The 23573-nt window shown below is 42.9% G+C and overlaps 3 protein-coding genes and 2 non-coding genes across 10 annotated transcripts; all 5 read left to right on the forward strand.

Annotated features, from left to right (window-relative positions):
- Positions 1-1894: 1894 nt before the first annotated feature.
- LOC110500169 (lamina-associated polypeptide 2) lies at positions 1895-7124 on the forward strand. The gene is made up of 6 exons (XM_021577366.2): positions 1895-2518; positions 2933-3050; positions 3334-3501; positions 3760-3872; positions 4094-4203; positions 4830-7124. Exons 1-6 carry the CDS (start codon positions 2285-2287, stop codon positions 5245-5247), a joined length of 1161 nt encoding a protein of 386 aa, XP_021433041.1. The 5' UTR covers positions 1895-2284; the 3' UTR covers positions 5248-7124.
- Positions 7125-8324: 1200 nt separating this feature from the next.
- Positions 8325-16690, forward strand: LOC110500174 (phosphate carrier protein, mitochondrial). 3 transcript variants are annotated; one of them, XM_021577387.2, is made up of 8 exons: positions 8325-8481; positions 8881-9051; positions 10469-10593; positions 12254-12433; positions 12886-13067; positions 14164-14336; positions 15185-15295; positions 15928-16364. In XM_021577387.2, exons 2-8 carry the CDS (start codon positions 8901-8903, stop codon positions 16086-16088), a joined length of 1083 nt encoding a protein of 360 aa, XP_021433062.2. In that variant the 5' UTR covers positions 8325-8481; positions 8881-8900; the 3' UTR covers positions 16089-16364. The 3 variants fall into 3 exon arrangements, with proteins under 3 accessions (XP_021433062.2, XP_021433054.2, XP_036815509.1); XM_021577379.2 differs by lacking the exon at positions 10469-10593 and adding an exon at positions 11533-11660 and having other exon boundaries at positions 8326-8481; XM_036959614.1 differs by lacking the exons at positions 8325-8481; positions 10469-10593 and adding an exon at positions 11533-11660 and having other exon boundaries at positions 8901-9051; positions 15928-16690.
- Positions 13316-13557, forward strand: LOC118944177. The gene has a single exon (XR_005039488.1). It is a non-coding gene; the product is annotated as a small nucleolar RNA SNORA53 (small nucleolar RNA).
- On the forward strand, positions 15549-15791 carry LOC118944176. Its single transcript, XR_005039487.1, has one exon. It is a non-coding gene; the product is annotated as a small nucleolar RNA SNORA53 (small nucleolar RNA).
- Positions 16691-17503: 813 nt separating the features above from the next.
- LOC110500186 (L-lactate dehydrogenase B-A chain) lies at positions 17504-23084 on the forward strand. Of its 4 annotated transcripts, none has more exons than XM_036959594.1 (8): positions 17504-17585; positions 18653-18789; positions 19553-19670; positions 19805-19978; positions 20078-20251; positions 20509-20626; positions 20914-21037; positions 22027-23084. In XM_036959594.1, exons 1-8 carry the CDS (start codon positions 17522-17524, stop codon positions 22192-22194), a joined length of 1077 nt encoding a protein of 358 aa, XP_036815489.1. In that variant the 5' UTR covers positions 17504-17521; the 3' UTR covers positions 22195-23084. The 4 variants fall into 4 exon arrangements, with proteins under 4 accessions (XP_036815489.1, XP_036815497.1, XP_021433074.1 ...); XM_036959602.1 differs by lacking the exon at positions 17504-17585 and adding an exon at positions 17617-17727; XM_021577399.2 differs by lacking the exon at positions 17504-17585 and adding an exon at positions 17820-18182.
- The last annotated feature ends 489 nt before the right edge of the window (positions 23085-23573 follow it).

The following is a 23573-nucleotide window of genomic DNA, read 5'->3' on the forward strand; positions in this document are numbered from 1 at the left end:
AAGATAAACTGGACCAAGGACAGAGTCTTATGTTCAACATTTTTCCAAATGATCAAAAAAACTCATTGGATCTTTGAGTTGGATTTCAGTCAAGACCTCATCCGAGTCCCCACCCATCATGCTGTTACATTCTTGAATATGGAGACTTTCTGAGTATATGAATCTTATCTGGGCTCATCTGAGACTGTACAACTGTAATTATAAGGTTTATAATAATGTTATGCCTCTCTATGACACACTTAGTCACGATAATACTAGGATGATAATAACGTGTTGTAAGTGTGTCATAAAAGTCAAGTCTTATAATGCATTATACCTACAGGCTTTAAGTGAAATGTTACCAAACTCCACACACTAACTATATAGGTCACAGAAAGCCTAAACATCTCCCATATCTGGAGATAAACAAATTCACTGACAAAGCTAAAAGATGACAATCAAATACTCTGCATGCTCAGATGAAGGTCTTCATGACTGAAAGCTTGAACTTTAAACTCATTGAATGTGCATTGAACTAAGTGCGCAGAGACTCTTCTACAATTTAATCAGGTGGGGAAATATGAGAGAGGTTCAGTAAGTTCAGTAAAAACACAATTGAAAAATCTTTATCTAGCCTCAAGAGGTTACAAACATTCATCCCAAAATCTATATTATTAGCTATTCACAATCACTGTATGGTACTGCAGCCTAAGAGAGCAATGTCCATATACAGTATTTAATTTTTACATTAACTCATTTTGAAAACGTGAACGTTGATAATTGCAGTCTCCACTTTGATCATTTTTCAGAGGGCACGACTGATATGCTTAAGGAGGTACTTCCTGTGATTCTTGGCCCGCCGCGTATTTTCTGTGTAAATGACATACAAAGAAAACTTAAGAGGTGTTTCTCAAGGGCTCAACATTTTTTATGCTTACACCCCATTGGCAAGTCGGCTATGGAAAACCTGAACTATAAACTTCAAGCACTGTATTCTGTGTGGTTTGAGGCTGAAGGCTGAGGTGGGCTGGGGATCCATTGCTTGGTTTCTACGGTAGCAGCAGCATCCCAGAAAGGCCAGGGTTGTGTCCCAAATGGCTCTCTATTCCCGGTATAGTGCACCACTTTTGACCAGGGCCCAATGGGCTCCAGTGCACTATAGGGAAATAAGGTGCCATTTGGGATGCAGTCCAGGTCTAGGGGCAACACTCTGCCACCTCAAACCACTGTCGCCATGGCATCATAGGGCCTTCACCACCACAGAGTTTAAAGGCTTGGCAACTGGCGTGCCCTGAAGACTGGAGCCAGACAGTGGTCAAAAATATTTTTCTATGACTGTGCTCTCTCTCTCTCTCGCTCTCTCTCAGCTGGTCAAATTAGCCATGGGCATTTATTTCCTTGTGAGATAAGGAGTGACCTCTTATCTCACCTTAATTTATCATTTATACTTCAGAACGATCTGACCAGCGTGTACATTATGTTAAGAATATTCCTATGTACGCCTGTGTCAAACAATGTTTATAACGTTTAATGTAACACTGTTATAACAGCTTTCCTTTGTCACTTATAGTCTGTGAATTGTGAAGTGCTTCGGGGGCTGCTCTCACGGAACACTGGTTTAGAGACTCAACCATATAGTGGATAACACTGCCATCTTCAGATGGGGATGCAGAGTTTCATCATCATCATCAGTGTTATAAAATTGGAAATTACCTCTCATGTCATTATAAAGGACTTTTAAACTATACCAAAAATCAATCTGGGCAGAAATTCAGACTACATTATTTTGACTGCTGACTAGGCCTACTGATGTTGAAGCTCCTCTTTCTTTGTGGCAGGTGCATCTGTTATTTTCAAGACCGACCAATCAACATCTAGTTTATAGCTCATTGCGGTCTACCGTCCAATAGCTCTCCTCTTTGTTGCCTTAGCTTGGTATTAACTGGTTTACGACTGCGGACAGACAGACTCAAATAGGCCGGGCTTTAACTAATAGGGCATACAGTTCTTTAAATAGTTTTAAATCCGTATTTACTTGTTGAGTTTAAATATATAATTAAATTGCATCTGTATTTTTGCTAAATAATCGAATATATCTGAAGATTTAAAAAAGTAACTAAACCGGATAGCTTGTTCATGCTAGCTAAATTAAATCGCTGGGCTCCAGTCTTTTCATTTGCCGACATTGCTAGCTCTGCACGTTTCCTTGTTGTTGTTGTTGTTGTTAGCGACCGAGTTTGGCTAACTGCTACATTTCAGCATTACTTGCTAGCTACAGTTTTTAGCTAGAAGAAAGCAATCAGGCATGGCGGAATTCCTCGAAGATCCGTCTGTTCTCACTAAGGATAAGCTCAAAAGTGAGCTCACGGCCAACCATGTCCCACTTCCCAGCTCCGAACAGAAGAAAGACGTCTACGTTCAGTTGTACCTGAAAAATTTGACCGTTCAGAACAAGAAATGTCCACCATCTGTAGACACGTTCTCCAGTGATGAAGAATTGCCTGCCCCTGTAGTCTCCAACAAGAGCCGATCTGGAAGAGTAAGTCATGAAATGTTTATGTTATTACAGTGCTATGAGTGTAAAATGATATTCTAATCTTAGTCATAATGCATTAAATCACTAGATACCTGTGTTGTAAAATGAAGGTTGCTGTCCATGTGATGTTATTTCCGTGAAATATACACTTAACTATTTTGTTCCTTCCAACTCATGCCTTGAATTGGTTCTCTAATGGATGTGCTAAGAACTAATTCTTATTTTCAATGACGGCCTAGGAACAGTAGGTTAACTGCCAGGGGCAGAATGACAGATTTGTGTCTTGTCAGCTCGGGGATTTGATCTTGCAACCTTTCGGTTACTAGGCTACCTGCCGCCCCAAGGTGGTAGATAAAGTTAGAAAGGCTAATATTTGGTCTCTATTAGATAATCTAATTAACCATAATCAATCCATAGAAAGCTACCCGAAAGACAGACAAGCCTCGCTCAGAAGAAGTGGAAGTCACAGACCTCACCGATGCAAGTTTAAAAGATGAGCTGTTGAAGCATGGAGTCAACACTGGGCCCATAGTTGGTGAGTGCTGCTTATGTCTCTCACTTGTCTAAGGTGTCCTCCTCTCCTTCGTCTGCACTGATTGGAGAAGAGAAGTGAAAGCGAAATGGCAGAAGCCTACTGAGGAATCTCCTTTCACCTCGTCAGTTCTTTCAAACCTGTGCAGATGAAGGAAAGGAGACGAGGAGAGGAAGCCACTTGAGACTATGGAGGTGTGTGCACCAACAGACTCAGACAAACGGTGATATATTTTTTATCCACAGTTCACTTCATCCCTAACTGGTTTCCTTTGCCTTTCCCTCAGGCTCCACCAGGAAGCTTTATGAGAAAAAGCTTCAGAAGCTACTGGATACACCTGCAGCTGAGACTACGCCCAGCCCACCTGAAACTGCCACAGTTAACGCTGCAGCCAAGGCAGATGGCAACCAGAACGGCAACACATACTCTGGCCAGTACAGTGACAAGGAGGAAGGTGAGAGCAATCATCTTACCACTGCACAAGAACATGCACCATTAATTAGGCAGCTCACCTATACAAATAAAGTTAATTCAGGATTGGGATCAATTCCATTTCAGTTCAGGAAGTAGGCCTAAACTGAAAAGCAATGAGGAAAATTTTAATTTCAGTCCTCTCCCTGAATTGAAATGGATCTTTTTTACTTTATGATGTTTGACTGTCAGTTTAGATGCCTTGATTCTCACTGACTCATGTTGGCTTTGCCTGTGCCAGATGAGATAGGTACCGCTACGGAACCAGAGCCTGTTCCTGTTGTGGAGAAGCCTGTGAGGAGCAGAGAGAAGACTCCTGTCACTGTTAGGAACAGCAGCAGACGGAGCAGCAAGGTAAGCCTTCAAGTTCAACTTTATTTTCCATATAGAATAAATAATAAATAAATAATAATTAAAACATCTTAAAACATACAATGGAAATCAGAGCTCTCACATTAAAACCGCTTTCGTCTTCAACAGCAAGAAAGTTCACTGCAAATATGTGCAAATAACATTATCTTGCATCCATAAACTCCAGCCTCTCAATCATCTGTTGCTATTGTCAATGTTCACAGCTACAGGTGGTGGAGGTGAGCCTAGCAACGGGCGACCAGACCCCTAAGAAGACGAGGGAGAATGTTGAAGAGATTCTCGCTAATGAGATCTTTTCACCCACAGGCATCAGGTAAGTCTGTTGACATTTCACTTCATCAGCAAAGTAGCCTTGAAGAATGGTTGTTTTTTTCCAGAAAGATTAAATATAATTTTGGAAAAGTACTTATCTTTCCAGTCGGCCTGGCACAATTACTGTATACCCATGTAATCCACAGTTATGAATGAAGACTGTCATGAAAATAAAATAACTGTCATGACCACAACAACAACAAAAATGAACTAACAAACAGCTGACTGGAGACTGGGTGGCTAGGTATTCGCGTGGTTGAGTCCGTTTCTACGGTAACATGGACTCTTAACAACGTAACGAAACTCTGTTTCTCCTTTCTGAAACAAACAAGGTGTTGTAGCAAAACAAGCACACATAGAAATCTACAAGCAAATTGCAGCAGCACACACAGAAATGTCATCTATGGTAGCTCATGCAGTCAGGAGTGGAGGACAGGAAAAAATGTGTGTAATAATAATATTTAACATTTCTTGCTATTCGAATGGTTAATGCGGAGACTTGCGGTCATTTGGCTGGCCAAATAACGTCATCCAAAATTCCATTCCATCACTTTTCAGTGATATTTAAAGCAGTAGATTTAAATTACTTTAGTCACTCAACTCATCCTCTATTCCCTCTCTCCCCAGCGCCAGCTGCAGGCGACCGATTCGCGGCGCGGCGGGCCGACCGGTGAAACCCAGCAACTACTGGCTGAACGAGTCTCTCCTGGAGCACTCCATCTATACAGAGTCTTATTCTGGATGCAGCTCCTTGGGCTCCAACGTGCCGGCCAGGCCCGGCTTCCTCTCTGTACTATTAAAGCTCATGGTACTCGTCACTGTAGCTGGGTCCATCTACTTCGCCATTCAGCACCTCGATGCAGATCAGGTTCAGTCCTTCAAGGGAATGCTGACCGACGCCAAGGGTCTCCTAAACAGCGCTAAGGGTCACCTGTGTAGCGCGGTTGATAAGGTGGTGGATGCCGTGTTCGATAATGTGATTGTGCCGCTGGGTATCGGGGGAGGCAGCAGCCAAGGTGCAGAAGCAGAGAGTGGCGGCCGGTAAGCAGTGCACCCTCTCCACCCTGCTTTCTTTTTTTGTTGTATTATTTTACCGTTATTTTACCAGGTTGTCCAATTGAGGTCAGATCCCCGGTTATTCAACAGACCACCTGGCCACTGCTCTGCCATCCACACCTCACTAGCTCACCACACCCCCCTCCATCGTCATCCTCTGGTCACTACCTTGGAGGACGGACTGACTTTTAATCTGGGCTGGTAGACTATCATCCTGTCCCCTCCTTGTTCACTTTTCCTCACCCCACGTGAGGAGGGCAGGAGGGGTATTCAACCCAACCAACACCAGCTTCCTGGAAAACCAACACTGTCTTGCCAAGACAGTCTAAAGAGACTTGTTTTTATTATGACGTTGTTTTTAATCGTAGTGTGAAGTCTTATGTTGTGTATCCTTTGTGTGTGTATTTTTAGAAAGGACAGACAAATCGTACGCATGGTTGTAGTTTTTTGAAGGACATGTTTGTCGTTTTTGGAGTGTCTGTGGTGCCAGGTGTTTTTCTGATGGTGAAGTGCATGCACAGTGATAGCACTTAGTGCCAGTGTAGGTGTCAATTCCATTTCAATTCCAGTCAATTCAGAAAGTAAACAATTCCAAATGTTCCTCATTAAAAAGCATGGAAGAGAATTGGAATTCCAGTGTACTTCCTGAATCGACTGGAATTGACATGGAATTTACCTCAACCCTGCTTAGTGCCCTCCCACTAATTCAAGCACAGAGAAATGATATTAATTACAGAAACATTTACAAGTATTTCTGTATTGGTTTTTGAATATACACTAGTAGTAACAATAAAGCTAGGTAGAATAATGGTGCTCAGGTCTATTCTAATTTGCTCTAAATTAATCTGATCAGTGCTGGGAGGAGTGACAGTGTCCAATAGTGTAACTTCAGGTCTCGTCACTGTATGAGGAAAAACCCTTATTTTCAAGCTATAAAGGTTATAAAACTGATTTTCTTTGGTTAAATTGCTCGTTTTTTGGTATATGCTGCAGTAACTAAGTAAGTGGTCTGACCTGTGAATGGCTCATGATGGCACCTGACTTGAGGAGCAGTGACCCAAATCCCAGTATTAGCTTTGTGAGTTTGTGTGAGTTTACGTACATGTTTCATTTAGTAGTGATTTGTTGTGCTAAAGATTCCAGATCTTCCAGTCCCATCTACCGGGTCATGTTCAGTAGGGCACTGTAGCAAAATGGGTATAATCCTCTCTGTTTTAATGTGTGTTTTCCCTGTTTGTTGCCTAAGGAACATGACCCAAGACTGGCTGTCTTTTTTAGTGCACCCACACTGCCCTTCTAAGCGGTTCTGCACACTACTGATCTGGGAAAAATAACGTTTTTGCAATAGGTAGTTGAGCAAATATACGAGTTAACAATGTATTCCATTTTGTTACTTGGATTATAAATTGATATTTACTCTGCCTCATGTACACTTCATTGTCATAGAAGAGGTAACACTAACAATTGCCTGAGGAGAGACAAATGGTAAGCAACTTAACAAATTGATAGCAACTTAACTTATGTTGACCATTCATAGAATTTTGATGTCAAGATGTTGACATTTTTTGTCCAGTGTTGAAAATAAGTATTTTATTTTTTTTTCTGTATTTTTCTAATGTGAATTGTTAATGTTGTTCTTTTGTCTAGGTGAAAGTGAAATTTTAAAAAACAAACAAAAAATGCTATCCTAAAACTGAACCTCTTTGTTGACTTGTGGTTACACAGTGAATACAGTATATTAAAGCTGAAATGTTTGTTACTTTGATCAGGCAGCTAGCTTCCCAACGATGGATTGTGGGGGTAAGGATTTTGAATCTGTTTTTATTTAAAATACTATCATGAAATAAATGTGGTAATTGAATTGTCTCCCCGTGGTTTTCTTTATTGAGGTTTGTACACTGTTCGATGGACAGCTACGATTGTGAGAACCGATTATGAGAACCCTTGTCTTGCCTGAGACTTGAAGATTTGTGTTGGCTCACTGAGATAAAGCCTAGGATTTAGATCCGTGGGTTAACAGTCTTGTGGCGCGCACTGTGCATAAAAACACATAAGAAGGACGCTCTAGTTGGAGAATATTTCAACAAAAACTGAAAACATTCATGCATAGTAAGATGTGCGTCCAACTCAAAGGTGAAAGAAGAGTGTTGAGTGGCATTCTTCAACTTGAGTCAAATCTAATTTTATTGGTCACATACACATGGTTAGCAGATGTTATTGCGAGTGTAGCGAAATGCTTGTGCTTCTAGTTCCGACAATAGCAGCAATATCTAAAAAGTAATATCTAATTCCACAACAAATACCTACTTTACACAAATCTAAGGAATGGAATGAGAATATATAAATATATGGATGAGCAATGTCAGAGTGGCAGCATAGGCTAAGGTGCAATAGATAGTATAGAATGCAGTATATACATATGAGATGAGTAATGCAAGATATGTAAACATTATTAAAGTGGCATTATTAAAAGTGGCCAATGATTCAAGTCTGTCTGTAGGCAGCAACTGTTCTGTGCTAGTGATGGCCTTGAGATAGAAGCTGTTTTTCAGTCTCTCGGTCCCAGCTTTGATGCACCTGTACTGACCTCGCCTTCTGGATGATAGCGGGGTGAACAGGCAGTGGCTCGAGTGGTTGTTGTCCTTGATGATCTTCTTGGCCTTCCTGTGACATTGGGTGCTGTAGGTGTCCTGGGGGGCAGGTAGTTTGCCCCCAGTGATGCGTTGTGCTTGTGCAGACCGCACTACCCTCGAGAGCCCTGCGGTTGTGGGCAGAGCAGTTTCTATACCAGGAGGTGATACAGCCCGACAGGATGCTCTCAATTGTGCATCTGTAAAGTTGTGAGTGTTTTAGGTGACAAGACAAATTTCTTCTACCTCCTGAGGTTGAAGAGGCGCTGTTGCCCCTTCTTCACTACACTGTTTGAATATGTGCCTGTTACAAAGGAAAAGGACAAATCAATGAATGAACAACACAAAAAATGACACAAATTGCCACCTGGGGCAGTCAGAGACCTTCATATTGTATGCAGAAAAGCCTGGTATAGGTAGGACGCCACAGAGCGCAACCCAAAGACACCAAAAGTGCGGAACTGACGTATCCTCTAACCTCGGGTGACGTAGACCCTTGCACAGTTAGGACGGACACTTGCCAGACACGAAGGTCTCTACGATTCGCCGGTGGTGAAGGACGGCGGCGCCATTTTGCGACTGAACGCGTGGAAGTAAAGAACATATAAAGACAACTTTTTTTTGTGTGAATTTATAGTTTACGTAGAAACACATTCATTGATGTGGGATACATTTCTCAAGACAAGAATATTGGTTTCTCCAGCAAGGATAATCTAAAAACAAAATGTTGACCGACTAGCTCACGTTAGCTAGCCTAGCAACTAGCTAACACTCAGGGCTAGCCAGCAGGCTTTTGTGTACTAACGACTTTACCTAGATAACGTTAACTCTCTTGCTTTAAAATATCAAGTACATGAAACAACAACATGTCATTTTAAGCCGAAGTTGACCAACTAATCTAACTAAATACATTTTGATTTGTTTCATCCATTTTTTGGGGTAGGGGGGTTATAAGCTAGCCTAACCACGTTGTCTTTATCTGTTCCCCACAGCCATCCCTTAATAAGGAACAATGTACCCCAACGCGTTAATGACACAGGTGGCGCGATCGAACCCGTTCAGCGCTCCCGGTTTCACTCTCCAGAAAGTCGAGGAGCCATCACAAAGTCTTACTGCCGATCATGGACCAAGAACACGCACATTGGCTGCGGCTGCAGTGGCCGGTAAGAAGAGTGGTGTATATGTGATTTAATATTAGCTAACAAAGTCCTCAAACGAATTAGTTAGCTAAAATAGGTTTGATAGCTAATATTACCACTTATGGGTTGTGGGTTTATGAACGAAAGCCAATTGAACCGTCTCTTTTATCTCTCTTTACTTATCGGTGTGTACATCAATGACTATGTTTGAATTACACCTATAAAGCTTAAATCGTCTGGGCCCAGTTTTTCTAAAATTATCTTTCCGGATTTCGGCTTTAGGTTTAAATGCACATACATAGAATGAATAGAACAGACTAATCATTGACATGAATATGAACTCGCGTTTTTATTTCTCTTGGTGTAATACTATCCAATAGCCGAAGTACAGATAACCTTTGAAAAGACTGGATCGCTGAATATCAGACATCAGAATATTTTTTTTTTTTCGCTTTTGGCTTCTGTACAGTCCCTCTGCACTTCCTTTTAGGCAAGGCCTTGCAGTCATGCATGGAGGACACTGTGAAGGGCAAAGTTTTGTAAAAAAAAAAAGTAGGCCAGAAGCTATGACAACTTATTAGTAGACTCTGCTTGAGATATATAAAAAAAAACAAGAAGAAAAGGAAAGCAGCTAGTAGTATTGCCAAGGCCCGATCCCCTTTTTATGAGGACTAAAGCTACAATGCAAATCATATTGTTAGACCTAAATGGTCTCATGTTGTCTTTAGCCCTGGCACAGGTAGCTAGATAATTACAAAGTAAACACTGTAACAGCCTAGGGCTTATTTTGTTGCAAATAAGTGGAATAACACATGGGGGCCTAATCTCATGGTTGAGTTGAAAGAATAGTGTCAAAGACGTGTGTGTATAGGGGCTTGCACATGGTCTCCTGATCTCCTTGCCACGTGAGTTTGGAGGTCTACCAATTTACTAAAGGTCTCATTATGGACTGGTCCTAGGCTGTGCTACTTGCTTTGACAGTTTCTTCCATTGAGTCTTATCAGTTAGTGATTTAATGGGAACCGTTGGGCTTCGTTGTACTTGAGCCCCTATCAAATAGATTAGACGGATAGGCTACCGTTTACAACCCTCCGTTTGCGTACTATGTAAGATATGGTGCCCTTTAACTACATGTACCCACATATAAATGGAATAATCAGCCGTAACGCCGTTATGAAGGTGATTTTTTTCTTCTCCCCCCGCTATTGCTAGACCGTCGAGCTCAGGTATCAGCTTGAATAGAATGTGAGGCACCAGTTAGACTCAGTACTAGAATAAATATATGGTCTTCACTCTCAGAGTTGAACTGAACATTTCTATTCCGGTCTCTGCACCAACTACCCAACTTAAGACTAGGCCTAATACTGCAGTTTATTTTTCAAAAAAAATTCTCCCCCTCTTACATTTGTGAAAGAACCCCAATTCACTGTCTTTTCCTCAGAGGGAGACAGTTGTGAGTTTGGCTCATCGCATTATTTCATCATGTGTGGCATCGGTGGAATCCTGAGCTGTGGTACCACACACACTGCAGTGGTGCCCCTTGACCTGGTCAAGTGCAGGTTGCAGGTCTGTGACCCCGACCACGGGTTGCATGGCATGTATATTGTGTTGTGGATTCCACTAAAACATTGACATCCCAGATAACAGTATTTTTGTGAAACAAGACTACATCCCAAATAGCTTTTATTTTCAGGAACGGTGTGTTTCCACTAATATGCAGTGGGGTGGAAGCAGCCAGTTATTTTATTTGCATGCTTGAACTAGTATTGTTGAGGCCCTAGGAGCTAAAAATGAGAGTTCACGTGAACTGTGAAGCTTTAACAGAATGCGAAGCTGGCATTCTTTAACTTTATGGTATGACCCCTAAATGGTACTGGCAGGAGCTTGCCCTTTCTCTGTGCGCTAAGAGCAATTTGATACTCTACCCACATTCATTCAACATCAGTGACCTTTAGCCTAGCAACAACTGCAGTCAAATTCCTAGCCAGGACAGGACATCCTCCTTGTTAAAAACTGGACTGCCCTGCCTTGGAGTTGGGCCTATAATACTTGCAGAACAAGTTTTCTAAATGACGACTGGTGTCCTTGGCCAGTATTCACGAAGTGTAAGAGTGCTGATCTGGGATACTTTTTGACCTTTCGATCATAATGAATAAGATTACATTGATAAGAGGGGACCTGATCCTAGATAAGCACTTACAACTCTTGACACTCAATGAATAATGACCCTGGTATGGGAATAGAGGAATCACCTATTATTGAAGATTTTGTTTTGTGGTATGAACTTACTTTTACAATAAAAACATGAGTCAGTGTCAGGGAGAGTGTCTTCTTCACTGTGCTAGAGAGCATAATCAAGAGAAAAGCCTAGAGAGCGTATTATGACAATCCCATTGCTCGCGTTGTGGTGTGAGACACTCGGCATGGCTTAGAAGTGATGTTGACTTAACAGCATGGTGTGTGTGTTGTCTGTCTCTATTCTGTATTGTGTTCGGTCTGCTCTAGATTCTGACGTTAGCTGTGAGTTTGGCTCTAAGAAATACTATGCCTTGTGCGGCTTCGGCGGCATCCTCAGCTGTGGGATCACACACACGGCGGTCGTTCCCCTTGACCTGGTCAAGTGCCGCCTGCAGGTCTGTATATCCGCTAGTCGTGGGGGTTGCGTCCCAAATGCCACCCTATAGTCTACATAGTACACTACTTTTGACCATAGGGTTTCTGCCAAAGTAGTGCACAATGTAGATAATAGGTTACCATTTGGGATGCAATTCTAGTCTCTGTGATCAATGTGCTCTGCTGCGCTGGAAGAATGGATACATTGCAGCGTTGAAGGTCGATTCCATTTCAATCCAGTGACTAAATTGAAATTCCAATTTTTTTCCCCCCTTCCTTCCTGCTTTGAAATGGCATTGACCCCAACTCTAATAAATGTATAATACATTGAGTGTGTTATGGCCCTGTAGTATTGAGTGCGTTTCTGTAGTATTGAGTGCGTTTCTGTAGTATTGAGTGCGTTTCTGTAGTATTGAGTGCGTTACTGTAGTATTGAGTGCGTTACTGTAGTATTGAGTGCGTTTCTGTAGTATTGAGTGCGTTTCTGTAGTATTGAGAGCGTTTCTGTAGTATTGAGTGCATATCCCTTACAGGAACCCTGCAGCACTATTTCCCCACTTAAAAAAAAAACAACAACATCAGTTTGGTTTCTAATGTAGGTTCTGTTCTCCAGGTGGACCCAGACAAGTACAAGAGCATCTTCAAGGGTTTCTCCATCACCATTAAAGAGGATGGCATGAGAGGGCTGGCTAAGGGCTGGGCTCCCACCTTCATCGGTTACTCCATGCAGGGTCTCTGCAAGTTTGGCTTCTATGAGGTGTTCAAGATCACCTACAGCGACATGATCGGAGAGGTCAGTACTGTACTAGTGCTCATCAGTGAGACTAAGTCCACGTCCCAAATGGCACTCTCTGAACACAAGTAGTGCCCTATACAGGGAGTAGGGGGGACTTAGCCAATATGTTGATTCCTTGACTCAACTGTATTGGACCTTTCTTCGCAAGGAGAGTGAATGTAAGGAATCGAGTAAAGGTGAATTGCGAAAGACCCAAAGAATAAGGTCGTCCTCCCATTTTTATAATAATCCAATCGGCTCTTTCTCAATTAATCTTTCCTCGATTCTTTGCATCCTCTCGCCTGCTTCTCAAAACGTATTGAATACGGTCTTGAAGTAAGGAATCTTAGCGCTTCTGTTCCAATACAGTTGAGGAGGCAAGCAGGTGAGATGTGAGGAGTCGTGGAAAGACTTAATTGAGATTGTGATTTTGCTCTTCACCTCCTACCCTGCCTATCTGATAAATGCAGGAAAACACCTACCTGTGGAGGACCTCTCTCTACCTGGCTGCGTCTGCCAGTGCAGAGTTCTTCGCTGACATCGCCCTGGCCCCAATGGAGGCGTGTAAAGTGCGTATTCAGACCCAGCCCGGCTACGCTAACACCCTCAGACAGTGTGCCCCTAAGATGTTCGCCGAGGAGGGAGTCTGGGCGTGAGTATCCCTACTGAATCAGCCGGTCACATTTAGCTACCTTCGTCTTAGCCCCAACCCTTTTGATGTTTGTTATTCTGAAGGGTCTGGGTTGGTATGGTCAATGAAGTTCTGGTGCTCTCAGATCTGCAACCATCGAAGGGCTAGGACCGAGGGTCAGGGAACACATTGGGACCAGCTGAATTAATATGGCCTTGTTTTGTCATGACTAGAATAAACTCCTCAATGACGAGGATGTTTCAAAGTCCAACATGCTCCTTAGATCCACCTCTGGGGGGGCGCTCCTGGTCTGAGTCTGCTATCTCTCTCTCTCTCTCTGAGTGTTGACTGCAGCTCCAGCCCAGACGCTCCCAACAGCTTTCTGGCTGTACAGTTGGAGGTGCTTGAGTCATTGGTGTGTGAGAACAGTCTACCTGCTCCTCAGCCCACTCCCTGCACTGGCACCCTCGTTGGAAAATGACCAGTGCAGACAGGCTGGGGAGCGGACAGCTTTTATATGTCCCTAATGAACTTTTTCTTTACACGGGTCATAGACTATTTGGTTCCTGTTTCCTATACTGAATTTAAGCCTCCTCCTGGTCTTAAATATATGCTCACGGAATAATCTATTAAAACAGTTGTTTATTCCAGAATTAGATTAAAGGTCCAACGTAGCTGTTTTTTATCTCAATGTCAAACAAAAAACTCAGTGTGATTGCTTTCATTTAAAACGGTCAAGAATAAAATAGCTTTTTTTAGCAAATTTTTTGCAATTTCTCAAGCAAGAATTTAGTTAGGACTATCTGGGAGGGGAAAACTAGCTGTTATTGGCAGTTTGAAACGTCCTTATTGGTTTATTAACTAATGTACCGACTGGTGATGTCACCGGGTAGGTCAAAACCTCATCCCACCAAAACAAGCTGAAATTTCAAACAGCTCTTACACTAAACAAATCTTTATTTTCACACTATTATTTCAACCTTAGTGTAGAAATGTATATAGAACAAGAGGACAGTCGTGTTTTTGACTGCACTGGGCCTTTTAATCATGTTAAGGTAGAGGTCAATAACACGGAAACAAGTCACTCACGCTCTGCCCCTTTGCTGCTGCTCTATAGTTTCTACAAGGGTGTAGTCCCACTGTGGATGAGGCAGATCCCCTACACCATGATGAAGTTTGCCTGCTTTGAGAGGACCGTAGAGCTGCTGTACAAACATGTGGTGCCTAAACCCCGCGCTGAGTGCTCCAAGGGTGAACAGCTGGTCGTCACCTTCGTGGCCGGATACATTGGTGAGTCCACGGTTCTAAAGAGAAGCGGATTGAAGAAGTTGGTAGATGTTTTGTTTTGGTTAGACTTCCAACCACAAGTGGGTATACTGGGTATTAAATCATTTTAAAGATGAGTTTTACAATGGATTTCTGTTGGTATGTGTTATGAGAATTTCGTTATCAATGTTCAAAAATGTCAATTAATCTACTCAGTCTGCAATCCAGAGTTTGTAAGATTCTAGTTGAATGAAACAGACGAGAGTCCCCGCTTACAATTGTCAAAATATTTATTCGCGAGAGTACTCTGAAGTCTATTATACAAAGACATTTTCTACCATGCTCCTTAATTACGCACATACATACACACCCAAACAGTAGGTGAGTTTTTATCCTTCTCCGTAGTTCTCACCCCTGTGTATCACTACCCAGCTGACAGTTCCATTCCCCCGAGATTAGGGAAACCTTGAGAAGTACTCCCTGTGCTATCATAAGTTCATCAAGAGTTCTAGCCAGGTTGGTTCAAACACAGTTTAATTGTTCTCGGTATTTTCCTAGGCGCACACACATACACACACATTTCTCTCTCTCCCAGTCCAACCTAGTCGGATTTATGTTTAATACTTTAATTAGTCCTTATACATGCTACATAACTATAATCCCTAATGTTTAAGTTTCAGGGTAGAATTATTTAATCATTATCTCTAAACATATAAATGATTTTATCAGTATGAGATGTAGCCTATAACTTTACTCCGAAGCCATAACTCATCAAATGTATTTTTTTCTTAATCGATTTAAGAATTTCTACTTATCTGATATTTTCTATGTTGTCCTGATCACATCTCTGATGGTTGTTCTGTCCCCTGCAGCTGGTGTGTTCTGTGCCATCGTCTCCCACCCTGCTGACTCCGTGGTGTCTGTGCTGAACAAGGAGAGTGGCAGCACCGCCATCGGAGTGCTCAAGAAGCTCGGGCCCAAGGGTGAGGAGTAGCACTGCATTCCTCTGTCAGAACCCTCCCTTACCCCCATATCCTTTTCACTCTACTGAGACATACCAAATTGTACTGGGTTGACGCTGATATTTCCCTTCCACCTTGTTTTGTCCAGCAACTTCTTTTAACTGTGGCGGATGTGTAACCAGGCCAGCTCAGTACAGCTTGGTTTGGCTCGGTAGTGTGACTCAGCCAGTAGGATCTTTCAGATGGAAATGTATTGTGTAGTAAAGAGGTTTCCAACACGCTCCTTAGATCCACCTCTGGGGGGCGCTCCTGGTCTGTTGAGTCTGCTATTATCTCTCTCTCTCTGAGTGTTGACTGCAGCTCCAGCCCAGACGCTCCCAGCAGCTTTCTGGCTGTACAGTTGGAGGTGCTTGAGTCATTGGCGTGTGAGAACAGTCTACCTGCTCCTCAGCCCACTCCCTGCACTGGCACCCTCGCTGGAAAATGACCAGTGCAGACAGGCTGGGGAGCGGACATGTTTCAATATCTCCTACATCATCTGACATTTTGATTTGTTGATATTTTTTATGTATGTGCTGTAACATAAAATATTATATTTTGACTTGAGTGTAAACTGTTGTGTTCTGTTGCTTTCTTCCTTTCTATCTCCTCAGGTGTGTGGAAGGGTCTGGTGGCCCGTATCATCATGATCGGTACCTTGACCGCCCTGCAGTGGTTCATCTACGACTCTGTCAAGGTCTACTTCTGCCTGCCCCGTCCCCCTCCCCCAGAGATGCCCGAGTCCCTCAAGAAGAAGCTGGGGATTACAGAGTAAAGAAACAAAATGGCGGCCTTATCAACAAATATCTATTCAAAATGGCGGCCTTATCAACAGCAATATAAGATGGCGGCCTTCAAACAACACATCCTTAAGTTAACATCCACACTGCACACCGCTATCTGCCTGGTATAGTCATAGCTGTCCTGTTCTGCCTGTAGACCACCTACCCTGGTCTGAGCTACTTCTGCATATTACATTCAGAGCGAAATATGCCATGTAGAACAGACATGCCGCTACGACGTGTAGAATAAAGAATCATGTTGACTCTTATTAGTAGCGTTTCTATATGCGACGTTCCAAAACATTTTCGTACTGAACATGGCCCTGGTCAGCATGAGTTGGGGTCCATTTCATTTAGATTCCAGAAGTAAACTGAAATTCCACTTCTTCTTTTTTTAAATTATAATTTCTTAATTGAAATTTTAGTTTTTGGAATTGTTTGAAATGAAATTGAACCCAACCCTACTGGTCAAGAGGGAGGAGGGTTCCCTCCTGTGGGGGAATAGAGGGAAGACGACAACACATGCCATCAGGTTAACACCCTACCACAGTTGGTTAATGTTCTAATAAATAAATGAAAATGTGGAAACATTTTATGTCCTTGTTTTTGAAAGTTGTGTGACTGATGTTGGATTGTAGTTCAGGGGATGTTTTTTATGCCCCTTTAAACAGATCATTACTTGTTCTGTTATTGGTTGTAGTTTAGTTATGAGGATTTTTGCACTAAAAAGTTAATGGAACATTATTATGATTTGTCTGATTCTTGCATTATTACCTAGAATACACACACATCCTGCAGGTGAAGAAGCCGGATGTGGAGGTCCTGGGCTGGTGGGGTTACAAGTGGACTGCGGGTGTGAGGCCGGTTAGATGTACTGCCAAATTCTCTAAAATTACATTGGAGGTGGCTTATGGTAGAGAAACCAAAGCGACTTAATATGCCTCGCTCACAATGATTTAGTGTAATAGCACAAAACACTATGCAGCATCATCTGGATGTGTGCAAGAAATGTTCAACATTCACCTTCTGCTACCATTTCTGTCAAGCTGTCTATGTGTACAGTTTGACACAAATGTTTGACAAATCTAATGTACTCACTGCAACTGCCTCTGTGCTGCAAATGCAGCGTTCCGTTGGAAGTTAATGTACTTCTAGTGTACCAAAATGCAAAGGACCTGTCGGTGTGATCGAGGCGTAAAACACAAGGGATTAAAAAAAATGTATTTAACCTTTAACTAGGCAAGTCAGTTAAGAACAAATTCTTATTTACAGTGACGGCCTACCAAAAGGCAACAAAAAAAAACTCCTGCAGGAACGGGGGCTGGGATTAAAAATTAATTGCATTTAAATATTGGACAAAACACATCACGACAGAGATACTACATAAAGAGAGGCCTGAAACAGCATGGCAGCAACACAACATAACATGGTAGCGGCACAAAACGGTATAAACATTATTGGGCACAGACAACAGCACAAAGGGCAAGAAGGTAGAGACAATACATCAAGCAAAGCAGCCACAACTGCCAGGAAGTGTCCATGTTTGAGATAAAACTGTCCAGTTTGAGTGTTTGTTGCAGCTCGTTCCTGTCGCTAGTTGCAGCGAACCGTAAAGACGAGCGACCCAGGGATGTATGTGTGCTTTGGGGACTTGTAAAATAATGTGACTGCCAGAACGGGTGTTGTATGTGGAGGATACACAATGTAGATCGCCATCTGAGGTGCAGGGCAGGTGCACCAGATGGAGCCTGTGTCATTACAGACATTTGGCATCCGATTAGTAAACCTAGAGCGTTGTCCGGTCAGAGTAAAGCAGGAGGAGGAGCCGATTCTAGAGCTCTGTGCTGCTGTCACTGTCACATTCTGTGGTGCACACTCGCTTTGGGCCTGCGTCACATGCATCCGAATCTGTAGTGCTGCAGCTCATCTACGGTATTCCTCCTGACCTGACTGGATAGAGGATACGGTCGTTGTGTGAGGTGCTGTGGTTGCAGGGAGAACCCACTTTAGCTCTCTTCTGGTCTCGTCAGACATGTTGATTACATGGTGGTATTTATATATTACAGCTCGGAGCATCCTCCAACAAAGCAAGTATTTGTTTGTTATTGTTTGTGCCTAAAGTAGTTAATTGTTTCCTGCTAGGATCGACAAGCTCTGCACGGTGATATGGTGTTTCTGTTGATTGAATGGTTGGTTGTGTGTGTGTTTAAGAATGGTGTGTAGGTGGTAGTAGGCGAAAATCATGCAGGACTAAAGACTAGAATCAAATGTCTAAAACCTTAATCTCTAATCTCTGGGCAGGACAGGGCAGTGCTGTCAGCCTGCCATTTTAAAGCGACGCAGGTTGTTTTTTTGAGTGCATCAATTATTTAATGAAACTAGCTGGGTCAGGAAAAGTGTTTGTCCTGCTTGTGTCTGAGGGTTCACTATTGTGTCTCTTTGGACATGTAAAATACTTACATTTTATGTGTCTGACCAGGTACATTCTCCCTCTACCCAACCCCTTCCCTCCTCTCACCCCCCCCCCCCTCCTATTTTCCCATCTCCTTCCCTCCAGCATTGAACATGGCCTCTATCCTTCAGAAGCTCTTGACCCCCCTGGTCAGTGGGAACCCGGAGCCACCCAGGAACAAGGTGACGGTGGTGGGGGTCGGACAGGTGGGCATGGCCTGTGCTGTCAGCATCCTGCTCAGGGTAAGACCCAAACCTGCTCTGTGTTGTTGACTGACTCCTGTTAAAAACATTGCTACAGTATTATGTCTAGACTAACCCCCACCCCGTGTTACAGTATAACCTGTCTAGTCTAACCCCCGCCCTGTGTTACAGTATAACATGTCTAGTCTAACCCCCACCCTGTGTTACAGTATAACCTGTCTAGTCTAACCCCCACCCTGTGTTACAGTATAACCTGTCTCGTCTAACCCCCACCCTGTGTTACAGTATAACCTGTCTAGTCTAACCCCCACCCTGTGTTACAGTATAACCTGTCTCGTCTAACCCCCACCCTGTGTTACAATATAACCTGTCTCGTCTAACCCCCACCCTGTGTTACAGTATAACCTGTCTAGTCTAACCCCCACCCTGTGTTACAGTATAACCTGTCTCATCTAACTCCACCCTGTGTTACAGTATAACCTGTCTACTCTAACCCCCACCCCGTGTTACAGTATAACCTGTCTCATCTAACCCCCACCCTGTGTTACAGTATAACCTGTTACTACTCATCTCTCAGTAGTCTGTATTACACAAACATTCCCTCTTTTATTAGTGTCATAACAAGGTTGTTGCTATGCTTTTGTGCTGTGTTTTTGCTCATGTAGGAACACCTCGTTCATTGTGTGTTCAACTAATTTATAAAACATAGTTTTTTTTAGAAGCACACATGCAAATGATATGTAATCAATAATATTACCATTTACTTATATGAATGACCTGTGTTGGGGCTGTCTCTCTGCAGGAGCTAGCTGATGAGCTGGCATTGGTGGACGTGATGGAAGACAAGCTGAAGGGAGAGATTATGGATCTGCAGCACGGCAGCCTCTTCCTTAAAACACCCAAGATAGTCGCAGGCAAAGGTGAGTCTATAGCAATGGGACACTAGGTAACCAGAGAGCCAAGATGGCCACCCTCTACATGTCAAATGTCTTTTCTCTATTTTATTGGTCACGTTGTCTTTTGATATGTTATAAACTTGTTCACTTGTCTCCAGACTACTCTGTGACGGCTAACTCTCGCATCGTCGTGGTAACGGCGGGCGTACGTCAACAGGAAGGAGAGAGCAGGTTGAATCTGGTTCAGAGGAATGTCAACATCTTTAAACGCATCATCCCTCAGATCATCAAACACTCCCCACACTGCATCATCATCGTGGTCTCTAACCCAGGTACTCACTACACACACACACACACATACTAGTGTTAGTGACTCCAATTATTTGTTAAAGCAGTGTAGCCTAAGCCCAGAAGTCTCTCCCTGGCCATAGTTGATGTGCTGACCTATGTGACCTGGAAGTTGAGTGGCCTGCCCAAGCACCGCGTCATCGGCAGTGGCACCAACCTGGACTCCGCCCGATTCCGTTACCTGATGGCAGACAAACTGGGCATCCACACTTCCAGCTTCAACGGATGGATTCTGGGAGAACACGGAGACACCAGCGGTAAGTGTCCAGTGTGTGTTCGCGTGTATGTGAGCGGGTGTGGTGCATAATTAGGACAAATTAAAGAACACACACTCAGGAAGTCAGGACAAGTGTGTTTTTATAACATTCAAATATGCTTTAGAATTCTTCTACTATAAATAGTAGCAACCCCTTCCTTTAGGGTTACTGTGATAAAGGTGAGACGTGAGAGACCTGCTAATCTATCTGGGCATTAAGGAGTTAAGTGTTAATTAGGTTAACTGTGTGTGCTTTAGTGCCTGTGTGGAGCGGAGCTAATGTAGCAGGCGTTAACCTGCAGACGCTGAACCCTGACATCGGTACTGATGCTGACCGGGAGAACTGGAGGGAGATGCACAAGCAGGTGGTCGACAGGTAATGTCGGCCTACACAGTCCTATTCAAGCAACCTGTTATCTCTATTGCTGTTGGTATAAATCAATGTCATTTGAAGTTTAATTTCTGTAGTTCTGCTCTCTCACTGTTATGGAGTTGTGTGTATGTTGTGCTCAAAGTCACAACGGCAATCTGGTTGCCTGCTCACTTCCACAATCATTTTTACTGTCAGCCCTGGGATTCGAACCGGCAACCCACCGGTTACTCCCCTGTTTCTCGAACTGCAAGGCTACTGAGATTTAAAAATGTGACTGTGTGAGTTTTCAGTGCCTATGAAGTGATCACGCTGAAGGGCTATACTAACTGGGCCATTGGCCTGAGTGTGGCTGACCTGACCGAGAGTCTGATCAGGAACATGAACAGAATCCACCCTGTCTCTACCATGGTCAAGGTAAGGAGGACACACACAGTACTGTATATGTAAGGTGTGTAGACACTTATCTAATGTACAAACACACACCTACACCCACAGATTACAGCATACCCATAATGCACAACACACATACTACCGTTCAAACGTTTGGGGTCACATAGAAATGTCCTTGTTTTTTAAAGAAAAGCACATGTTTAATCCATTAAAAAAAACATCAAATTGATCAGAAATACAGTGTAGACATTAATGTTGTAATTGACTATTGTAGCTGGAAATGGCAGATTTTTTATGGAATATCTACATAGGTGTACCAGAGGCCCATAATCATTTACCATCACTCCTGTGTTCCAATGGCATGTTGTGTTAGCTAATCCAAGTTTATCATTTTAAAAGGCTAATTGATCATTAGAAAAACATTTTGCAAGTGTTAGCACAGCTGAAAACGGTTGTTCTGATTTAAAGAATCAATAAAACTGTCCTTCTTTAGACTAGTTGAGTATCTGGAGCATCAGCATTTGTGGGTTCGATTACAGGCTCAAAATAGCCAGTAACAAATAACTTTCTTATGAAACTTGTCGGTCTATTGTTGTTCTGAGAAATGAAGGCTATTCCATGCGAGAAATTGCCAAGAAACTGAAGATCTCGTACAATGCTGTGTACTCCTCCCTTCACAGAACAGCGCAAACTGTCTCTAACCAGAATAAAAAGAGTGGGAGGCCCCGGTGCGCAACTGAGCAAGAGGACAAGTACATTAGTGTCTAGTTTGAGAAACAGACGCCTCTGCCGTTTCCAGCTACAATAGTCATTTACAACATTAACAATGTCTACACTGTATTTCTGATCAATTTGATGTTATTTCAATGGACAAAAAATTTGCTTTTCTTTCAAAAACAAGGACATTTCTAAGTGACCCCAAACTGAACGGTAGTGTGTGTGTTACATACAATAGATACAAATAACTACACACACACACACTGCTCCAAAGTGTCCATGCTGTTGATCTTCAGGGCATGTACGGGGTCAAGGACGAGGTGTACCTGAGTCTGCCGTGCGTCCTGAACGCTGGGGGCGTGGCCAGCGTGATCAACATGACCCTGACGGATAATGAGATCGGCCAATTAAAACAGAGCGCTGACACATTGTGGGGCATACAGAAGGACCTGACGGATGTGTAACAGAACAACAGGGGGCGCCACACTCCACTCACCACCAGGCTGCATCCCAATAATATCTCCTTTGTCCTTAAGTGTGGACTCCTTCACAATTTTCGAATCTACAAAATGTATCTAATCTTACCTAGATTCACACAATCCAAAAGCATTGGATCGCTGGAGGCATGGGCCAGTGCGAGTTTACATCAGTCATTTCCTTTCAAATCAATGAAGGGAACTAGTGCACACTTCTGGAGGAAGGATAGATATTTGGGACAGAGCCCCACTCTCCTGATCACCTATAACGTATGCCACTTAGAAAACAAGTCGCTTTTATCCAAAACGAATTTCAGTACAGGGAATGCATATATTTTGAATGTGTATTTGTTTCCTGCGGTAATTCCCTTCATTCATTTTAAATGTTTGAACTCACACATAAGTCGTTCTGGATAAGAGTGTCTGCTAAATGACGTAAGTGTAAAATGTACCTGAAACTTTTCCATTGCTAGCACTGCACTACACTCTTAACTGGGCTACACAGTAAAAAAAAAAATACTCAACTTCCAAAAATACACTGTCAGTGTCACTGCTCCCATTTTACACTCTAGTACTGTTCTTAGCTTCCCTGTTATCTGGGAGGGGGTTTGGGTCACCATGGAAATAGGATCTAGTCCTTCTATTTCTATGTTGGTCTCATGGGCACTTGGTTTGAGGGTTACTCATGACTGCTTTACTGGAAAAGGGTCAGATTACAGAGTATTTGGGTTGGTGAACAGCACTATTAAAAATAACATTTATTCAGGTGTGCGATCAGCAAAAGCTTCAGTCATTTGTCCTTGTCAGAATGAAGAGAAATACAATCTGTCAATCATGTTGTTTGATGTGTAAATGAATAAAGCAAGATTATTTATTGGTCCTGCCTCATTTCTTTACTTTTCAGGGACAGACTCATTTTTAATCAATGGTAATTTATTTGTTTCAGATTTAGAAACGTATGTCTTCGGTTGTATCACAACCGGTCGTGATCGGGAGTCCTAAATGGCGGCGCACAGTTGGCCCAGCGTCGTCCGGGTTTGGCCTAGGGGGTTTACTTAGCTCATTGCGCTCTAGCGACTCCTTGTGGCGGGCCGGGCGCCTGCAGGCTGACTTCGGTCGTCAGTTGAACGGTGTTTCCTCCGACTCATTGGTGCGGGTGGCTTCCTGGTTAAGCGGGCAGGTTTTAAGAAGCGCAGTTTGGCAGGTCATGTTTCGGAGGATGCATGATTCGACCTTTGCCTCCCGAGCCCATTGGGGAGTTGCAGCGATGAGACAATATGGAAAAAGGGGGGTTGTGGCCTAATAATTTTAACTATATGTATATTTTTTTATATTTAAAGGGCCAATAAACAGTTGAAACAATAACA

The sequence above is a fragment of the Oncorhynchus mykiss genome, chromosome 2 (genome assembly GCF_013265735.2).
Source record: "Oncorhynchus mykiss isolate Arlee chromosome 2, USDA_OmykA_1.1, whole genome shotgun sequence".
NCBI classification, from domain to species: Eukaryota; Metazoa; Chordata; class Actinopteri; order Salmoniformes; family Salmonidae; genus Oncorhynchus; species Oncorhynchus mykiss.

What these genes read in the sequence shown, in the direction of transcription:
- LOC110500169 (XM_021577366.2), top strand. Translation starts at nt 2,285, where the DNA reads ATGGCGGAATTCCTCGAAGATCCGTCTGTTCTCACTAAGGATAAGCTC. An exon ending in ACAAGAGCCGATCTGGAAGA is followed by an intron (nt 2,519 to 2,932) that starts GTAAGTCATGAA and finishes ATCAATCCATAG; the next exon opens with AAAGCTACCCGAAAGACAGA. An exon ending in GTACAGTGACAAGGAGGAAG is followed by an intron (nt 3,502 to 3,759) that starts GTGAGAGCAATC and finishes TGCCTGTGCCAG; the next exon opens with ATGAGATAGGTACCGCTACG.
- LOC110500174 (XM_021577379.2), top strand. Translation starts at nt 8,901, where the DNA reads ATGTACCCCAACGCGTTAATGACACAGGTGGCGCGATCGAACCCGTTC. An exon ending in TGGTCAAGTGCCGCCTGCAG is followed by an intron (nt 11,661 to 12,253) that starts GTCTGTATATCC and finishes TCTGTTCTCCAG; the next exon opens with GTGGACCCAGACAAGTACAA. An exon ending in ACAGCGACATGATCGGAGAG is followed by an intron (nt 12,434 to 12,885) that starts GTCAGTACTGTA and finishes TGATAAATGCAG; the next exon opens with GAAAACACCTACCTGTGGAG.
- LOC110500186 (XM_036959594.1), top strand. Translation starts at nt 17,522, where the DNA reads ATGGTAGCGGCACAAAACGGTATAAACATTATTGGGCACAGACAACAG. An exon ending in CATCGTGGTCTCTAACCCAG is followed by an intron (nt 19,979 to 20,077) that starts GTACTCACTACA and finishes CCCTGGCCATAG; the next exon opens with TTGATGTGCTGACCTATGTG. An exon ending in AGAACACGGAGACACCAGCG is followed by an intron (nt 20,252 to 20,508) that starts GTAAGTGTCCAG and finishes TGTGTGCTTTAG; the next exon opens with TGCCTGTGTGGAGCGGAGCT.